This window comes from Dipteris shenzhenensis, chromosome 29 (assembly GCF_047967505.1).
Source record: "Dipteris shenzhenensis isolate YYH24624 ecotype China chromosome 29, Dip_SZ_1.0, whole genome shotgun sequence".
NCBI lineage: Eukaryota > Viridiplantae > Streptophyta > Polypodiopsida > Gleicheniales > Dipteridaceae > Dipteris > Dipteris shenzhenensis.
This window is the reverse complement of record NC_141624.1, coordinates 19,399,483-19,407,646: the sequence shown is the minus strand read 5'-3', so window position 1 is coordinate 19,407,646 and position 8,164 is coordinate 19,399,483. Positions and strand designations below refer to the sequence as shown.

Below are 8,164 nucleotides of genomic sequence, written 5' to 3'. Positions count from 1 at the left end.
TTGGAAATGACCCCTTGGAAATGACTTTCTGTAAAAATGTTCGTATGAAAAATTTAACCCAAAGTCGGTATCAGCAACAGTGTTAGAGTCGGTGCAAGTGTCGACATTCATCGATATTCACGCCGGTATAGGCGTCGATATAAACCTAGTTTCAATAGGCACACAACATAATGATATTTAAGATGTTTTTCTTAACTATTGAGAGAGTCCTAGATTTAAACTATGCATTTTAAGATGTCTTTAGGAGTATTTCTTAATTGTTGTGAGAGTTGTAGATTTCAAGTGTGCATTTTAGTTCCAAATTGCCATTTATAGTGTGATAGGCAACACAATAAGATAGAAAACATGTTATGGGCTGTTCTGGTCATGCGCCACTAGTTAAGGGAAAGAGACGGGTGACTCTTGAGTGGTTCTTTGCAAGTAGGAGCTTATCCGTCGAGGTTCATCCCAAAGGAAATTGGTTGATGTTTAGTAAGCATAATATGGTTACTTTGAAAAGTAAAAGTTATAGAATTGGATAAGAAGACAGATGGAAAACTCTACATATCTTGCTCACAAACACCTCTAAAACAGCCAGCTGAAGTTATAGACAATGCCTGTCATACAATAGAGGGATGAGACAGAGAAGGTGAACGATCGACGCCTTTGACTCAGACCGATCGACGCCTTTGACTCAGTAACAACACAATCCAAGCTCAGAAAGATCTAAAATTCGCTATTGCATTCCATCGGAGCACTTGGATATCGTTTCTTATCCGTGCAGTAGTTGTAGATCATGAAATTCCTCTCAACCCAAGCTAGCTTCTCCACATTGACAGCTACGGAGGGCGCTGGGCTTCCCGCTATGCTGCAAGCGGCTGGGTTGCCTCTCACCACACACGCGACTGCTTGGAAGTTCTGGTAGCTCGCCACAAACGGCGCATGAGCCCAGTTTATCTTGATAAGGCCCCCGCGCGTTGCCCATTGATCCCCGTTCCAGATGCTAGAATAGACGGCCATCGGTTGTTTGTCGAGAAACGGCATCCCAAAGCGTTCGTTGTTTGTTAACACCCTAATCGGTGTTCCATCCACCAAGAAACTGCCGAGAGACAGCGACGAGCTTCAACAAAGTTTCGATTCAGATCATATTATGCTTGATTCAAAGGGGTTTGTTCAATGGTACTCATTACTTACACGACTTGTTCTTTAGTCCAGGAGACAGAGTACGTGTGGAACTCCGCAGTCGGGTCGAACCACAGAAAGATACGCTGCTCGCGTCCTCCTATTCCGCTGGCGAACACGTTTGTTTGAAGTACGTAAGGCTGCCCCGATACATTGCCCAAAAATTCGAAGTCGAGTTCGTCATGATTTGCTGATTGGGACGATAGCTGCAATCATAAAATGTCCACTCTGTGAGACTTGCGGAAGCAACTATGCGATATACAATATGAGGCTATGTATAGAGAGTTATACTCACGTAATAGGCAGTGACCGTTCCGGCGGAATCGCCCGGCACTAGCTTGATTTGCATGTCAATGTTTCCAAATAGGTAGTGGTCTTTAGATGCAAATCCGGATCCTGCAAGATAATAATGAAACAGACGAAGTCTCGGAATTTAATGGATCTGATGCGCTCAAAGGAAGAAATATCTATACGATGTGGGCTCCAAACTTGAAACTGTCACCTGAATCGCTATCTAATACAAGTTGAAGCTGTTCTCCTCCATTGAGGATCTTCACTTTCGTTGGACTCCAAGTGACTTGAAAGTCTTGAAAGAAATTAGCTGCCTCTACGGCACAAGCGAGCCTGGGCAGGACTAGTACTAGCAGGATCGCCGAAAGGAATGCGAGGGACATTGTGCTAAAACAAAATCTCGACATGCTCGTAAGGGCTTTTGAGTACTCCAGTCGAAACACCTCAAGGTATACCGTGTCTTTATCCTGTCAGAGCCCAGGAAGGAATAGGGACATGGAGTCAGAGGCTTACAGTGGTGAAAGGCTATGGAAAGTGGGGGACGCGGTGGTTTGTAAAGGAAGGTCGAGGAGCGTTTTATACAGGTTAGGGGGCCGGATCAAAAACCGTTGAAGGCACAACAGTTGAAAGGCAGATCCATCGAAATCAAGCATCGTGGGTTGACGGTGAGGGATCACAATCAGCGGGAGGGCAAAAGGCATGGAGCAGCTGGCAGATGAAGCAGCGTAAGCAACAGGGAAATACGAGGACAAAATGGCACGGATCGTGAAAGACGACGTGAAGAAGGTGTTCCTGAGGGGCATATTACAATAAAAGGGTGGACAAGCCATTGATAGAGTCCTGTGAAAGCTCCAAATACTGCAATATCCATGTGAAACCCAGTACTGAAGAAAGGGATTGGAGTGATCAACCTTCGTGCAATTATTCAGCGATTATGAATGTGGAGGCCTTCGCCATCGCCAGCTTTCATGGGACTTGTTCTTTGTCTTCTCCTTATGCTGTCGATCTCAATTTCAGCTGCATTCGCGATCTAGAAAGAGATCGATCAAACATGAAAAAGACTCTTGTTGACTGCATAAAGACTACCTTGATGATCCATTCTCCCCATACAACCTCTTAAATCTTCAGCCTTTCACCAACGCTCTCCATAGCACTTATCAACATCACGTGTGCCATTTATCAGAAAGTGCTATCTTCACCGATCTTTTTTCTTTTCGGTAGAGAGAAGAGAATTTAATATTAATACAAAGAAAATAAATTCTAATATTAACAACGAAAAAAACATGAATAGCCCATGCCTCTAAACTTCAAAAACATTTAATGGAAGCCCCTAGGCAACATCAAGAAGCCCTTATTTTAGTTTTCTAGGGTGGTTGGAGCAAATAAAACAACTTTAGCTTTCAAAATGAACCATCACTAAGATCTTCCTTAAAGGAAGCTCCAAAGAGAAGTTTAGTACAACTTTAGGAGTTTACAACAAAGAACTGCCTCGAGAACCTAGATGATTGTCCGACACTCAAAGAATCAATTCGAATAGAACTAAGAATACTAGTCTTTACATCTCACTGGAAGTCGGGACGTGGCATTCATGCATGATGACATACAATGAGGTTTCTAATGTTCCACACCTCTTGAATGATAATCATCGAGATCATGCTCCAAATGTAAATATGGGAGTTGGTGAGAGGTCCCCCATCCCCTATCCTCATCCAAGCGATCTTTCCACCTAACCTTCAGCTCCGGAACAATCCTATTCCTAAAGCTCATTTAAAATGGGGACTCCATCTCTTCTTAGACATGGGAATATTGTAAACATAGCATAGAAACCCTTTATTCTCTTCCACTTGTCATCCATATCCACCTTCAAAATGCATACATTTATCATCTACCTATCTATCCACCCTGTACCATAAAAGCTCTATCATTCACCTCACAAAATCTTCCTCCACACACCTATGGAAAAGACCTTTCAGCCACATGTCTAATAGAAGGGCATTTGAGTACCTCTCTTGGACGAACTTAGTATAAAAATTGGCTCCCTAACCCCTTCTATGTTTCGAACTAGTTTGCTTGTATATGCCCTTTAAGTTATTACTCCCCATAAATTTAAGGTCCAAGCATCTCATTGATGCACATATATTTTCCAATAAACAATGTTATATCACATATTTGGGTAGGGTGAATGCATTAATAAGCTTTTCAAAATTTAAGAAACCTAAGATGATACAATCTACAATTTATGTTATGTTAACAGTGCTCATCATGTTCTTCCTTTTGGCATAGTAAAATTTGTCCTTTTGTAAATGAAAAAGGGCTTGTAAGCAAGTACACAATTCTCTTGTCTATAATATATGTTTTAAGCTAGAAAGCATCATGCTTTACACGTATCCATGAATTATCTAGGTGAGCCCAATCATATGTAATGTTATAAGCATGACCACTATTCTTACATTGCACATTCTAAGTAACATATATAATAGATGTCAATATAAAAGGTGGGTAGGCTTAGTAAGCTTGTTAGAAATAGTAATTTTATAGCATGTGCAAGCCTTTAGGAGAGGCAACCATGTGTAATATTGTAGGTAGCAGCTGCAACTTGATAGTAATGTACATTAGACCAAGTGCAAGGCCAACCATGTGTAATGGTGTAGGTACCTAGATACAAATTGATAGTAATGTACATAAGACCAAATGCACATATTAGCTATGATCCCATTGTTCTAGTTACATTAATGGGTATGACAAGAGTCCCACTAAAGTTAGATTAGAGCATAACGGAAGTCTAACACATGCAAGCCAAATTGCAACTTGATGTATTAGATACAAATTGATAGTAATGTACATAAGATCAAATGCACATATTAGCTATGGTCCCATTGTTCTAGTTACATTAATGGGTATGACGAGGCCCACAAAAGTTGGATTACACCATAATGGAGGTCTTGCACATACAAGCCAAATTATGACTTGAAAGATAAGCAATCAGCACATGCATAGTAGACCTCTAGCACATGCAAGCCAAACATACAGGTTAAAGGTAAGCTATCACCATAAAAACGGTGATTTTTTTAGATTTCACTCTTGAATGTTAGTAGATCTAAGACATTCTCCATAACAATACATGATTGGACTCTTGAAAGGAAAGTAATATCAAACTTATGATCATTAAATGGTGAAACATTTTCAAATTGTGAAATCCTATCTCAAATGTTAACTCAGCAACAGGAAGGGGGGCATGTTAACATCCATAGAGTATAGTCATAGAATTTAGGGTAATCAGTGATTAGAGGTGATTAGGCTTCATTATTTACTTCAACATGAGTTGTAGCCATGGAAGGAGTAGAGTACAAGCTCAGGGAATTTGAGCCCCAAATATCCCAACGGTCACTGGTTCAAGTTACAAATTGCCACAAAATGTGGTTATTGTGGTTATTCGCCTCACGGGGTCAAGCCACAAGTAACCCAAGATCAGCATCGCCACTCTAGGTTTTCAGCCTCATATAGGGGTTTTGAGTCCCAAATAGCTTAGGGCTTGTAAGCACGAGGCTAAGACAAGCGCTATTTGGGACCCACCGGTTAGGAGCACCTCCTAATGCCAGGTTTTTCCCAAAAGTCCTGACAAGAGCACCTCCTAATTCTAGGATTGTCCCAAGCGCTCTTATATGGTTAACACAAGTGCTATTTCCGATACATAAGAGTGGAACAATAGGGGAGAGACAGAAAGGATAGCAAATATGCCTTTGCACCCTACAGGCCCAAGAGCCTTTTAGATGTAAAGAAAGAGAGAGTGCTAAAAGGAAAAGGGTTGGCCCTCCCTTCAAAAGGTGACATGTGTAAAAGAACAAATGGTTGACTTTGGTCTTCATTGTTGTATGCACAAGTTTGGAATACAAGCTCCCTCTTCTCTTTAAGAGTGTCTTTGGGTGTCCCCTTGTCTCCTTCGTAGTGCCTTTGTGTTTGCCACTCCATCCCCCTTCACTTTCTCTTTCCCTTCTCCTTCTCCCTCCCTTCTCCCCTCTCCCACTTCCCCCTTTCTCTTGTGGAAACACACTGCAACAATTCGGAAGCCGCTTGCATGACACAAGTGGATGGCTCGTGCTTGCATTGCTCTCACAAGGAAGTAGCTTGGAGTGGAGGCTCCAACAACATTTCTTCAAGATCGCCATGACACGTGAGTCACCATCGAGACCACCCAAAATGCCGTCCACTAGTGTCACTCTAGTGACTCTCGGCTTGTTGCAATCATGAATCCATATAGAGAAGAAGAAGGATGGGGGAGGGGAGGGGAGGGGAGGGGAGAAAGGAGAGGAGGAGAAGGAGAAGAAGAAGAAGGGAAGACGAGAAGAGAACATGGCTAGCATATTCATGAACATCACTATGAGGGAACAAGAGACAACTCCAAGGAGGAGGAGGAGAGCTTGTATTCCAATGTGTGCAACCAATAAGTGAAGACCAAAGTCAACCATTTGGCATTTTATACATGCCACGTTTTGAAGGGATGGCCAACCCTAATCTCTTTATACCACTCTTTTTCCTCATTCTTTACAATTAACTTGGGCCTATTTGTCTCCAAGGCATAGTCCTAGCTCTTCAGACTTGCCACTATCCATCATATGACCACTAACCGGCGGTGGCATATTGTTAACCAATCGGTTAAAATCAATAGAACATGTGCGTGATTGTAAAGATCTTTTATGATGTTGACTTGCCATTTGTTGAATATGCAACTTATGATGTTAAAACTCTCTAATTATCATGTCCTTGTTCAAGGATGGATTTTCCTTTTGCATAATATGCCCGAAATTCTTTAGATTCATACAAGAAATGTTTCCTTTGATTTGCTAAACCAGTTGGTGAAGATTACATCCAATTTTGATATGTTTTGTTAAAGTTATAATTATTTTCCTTCATAAAACCCTTGAAATTGGTGCTTATCTTGGTCCTTCAAATGATGTTAAAAGAGGGGCAAATATAATAGAAATTTTGTGCAACACATGGGCCTTCAATTTGAGTTGGACTTTGATTGGGTTTAGTTTGGACCCTGAAATGGACCAGTTACAAGTTTTCAAAATTTGAATGAGAATAGGGCATAAAATGGGTTTAAGGACTTAAGGACCATATGTGAAGGATAATTTGTTTAAGGATATCCTTAAGCATATTCTTTGGAAATTTGACCATAGGTATGGTTGACTATGCTTGGGCTAAATTAAACCAAGATAGCATAATTTAGTTGGTGGCATGGTTGAGTGATGTGGCAATAAGCTAGCAAATAATATGCCACATGGCTTCTTGATGAGTGATAGGATGTGGCAATGTGGAAACTTTGATACACATCATGTGGAGCTGGAGGATGCTATTCTTCACATGTCATGATGTTATGGATGATGACATGGTAGATAAGCTTATGCCATGTGTCACATATTTTTTAGAGATTTTAATATGTAGGAACATTCGTGATGTTTTCTCATCTATGCCAAATTTGATTGAAGGTATTTTTTTTTAAAGGCTCCCTTCTATCGTTTTCATATATGTGTTCTTTGGTCCAATTTTTTCTTAGATGTAAATTGCCTAAGAATAAGTAGACCTCCACCTACACCATAGTTTTTAGTTTGAAAATAGGTTTTTTTTAATCACCTTATTGACTAGAAGGTTGTGCCCAATAACTTTCAAACCTTAATGCATACCCACTAGTAGACCTTCTACAAAAAAATTGATTGCTTCTATCAAAACACTAACCACCATTATATTGTGGAGGCCCTTCTCGCTACTATGTGAAGGTTTCAACGTATAGAAACTTTAGAGTAGAGTATTAGGCCCTTTTTCTAGAGGAGAGTTGTAGCGTAGTGTTAGGTACACAATTGTCTCAAACGGATGGACAAGCATAAAATGTCATGCCATTCTGAATGTAATGATTGGATTGCTGCATGGCTCCGGAGGCCTCCCACATGTCAATTGATGCCTCACACATAAGAAAGTCAAGGACCTATATAGCCAATGTATTGTCAGAGGTTATAAGAGAGATAGCCCTACTAAGAAAGTTGTGCAAGTCATCATGGACAATGCCAAGAGTTGTAGGAAGGCTAATAGAATATTGTAGAGGGAGTATAGATATTTAAATGCATCTCCCTGCTGCATACACACTTTAAATCTTGCCTTGAAAGATTGGTATAAGCATGTGCCATGGCTCAAAGAAATTGTGCATGAGGCTCAAGATATTGTGAAGTTGATACAATTCAAGCAACATTTGGAAGCAATATTCATGTCAAGGGATGGTTTTATTGTGTTCTAATTGCCAGTAACCACAACATTTTCCACCTATTTCTACACGTTCCAATCCTTGGTAAAGAATAAGAGTTTCCTTATAGAGACATTCACTCTAATGCATTCAAACAGTGGATGTCAAAGTTGACTTAGACTAATAGGGGAACAAAGAATGAGATCCAAGACATGAAAAATGCATTGGGATCACCTGCATTATGGAGACTGTTTGAGGATGTTGCAAATGTTATGAAAAAATGTTATGAAACCCATCTTGTATGCACTTAGAGATTTGGACTCGAAGGCTCCAAAATTTGGAAAAGCTTGGATGCATTTTTGGAGTATTGAGCAAGCCCTCATTGTTGCGAAGAGTCCTCCCTGCTCATCCCAGGCAAGAGAATGAGAGACCATTTAATGCTGCAAAATGCAAGGAATTGTAGCAATTTTTTAGGCC

General features: G+C 40.6%; 1 protein-coding gene across 1 annotated transcript; it reads right to left on the bottom strand.

Annotated features, from left to right (window-relative positions):
* Nucleotides 1–705: 705 nt before the first annotated feature.
* On the bottom strand, nucleotides 706–1,835 carry LOC147882541 (xyloglucan endotransglucosylase protein 1-like). Its single transcript, XM_087400437.1, has 4 exons — nucleotides 1,664–1,835; nucleotides 1,457–1,557; nucleotides 1,174–1,367; nucleotides 706–1,099 (listed from the first exon to the last, which is right to left on the bottom strand). The coding sequence occupies exons 1-4, from the start codon at nucleotides 1,833–1,835 to the stop codon at nucleotides 706–708; spliced, it is 861 nt and encodes a 286-aa protein (XP_087256563.1).
* Between the last annotated feature and the right edge of the window lie 6,329 nt (nucleotides 1,836–8,164).

What these genes read in the sequence shown, in the direction of transcription:
- LOC147882541 (XM_087400437.1), bottom strand. Translation starts at nt 1,835, where the DNA reads ATGTCCCTCGCATTCCTTTCGGCGATCCTGCTAGTACTAGTCCTGCCC. An exon ending in TGTATTAGATAGCGATTCAG is followed by an intron (nt 1,558 to 1,663) that starts GTGACAGTTTCA and finishes ATTATCTTGCAG; the next exon opens with GATCCGGATTTGCATCTAAA. An exon ending in GAACGGTCACTGCCTATTAC is followed by an intron (nt 1,368 to 1,456) that starts GTGAGTATAACT and finishes TTATGATTGCAG; the next exon opens with CTATCGTCCCAATCAGCAAA.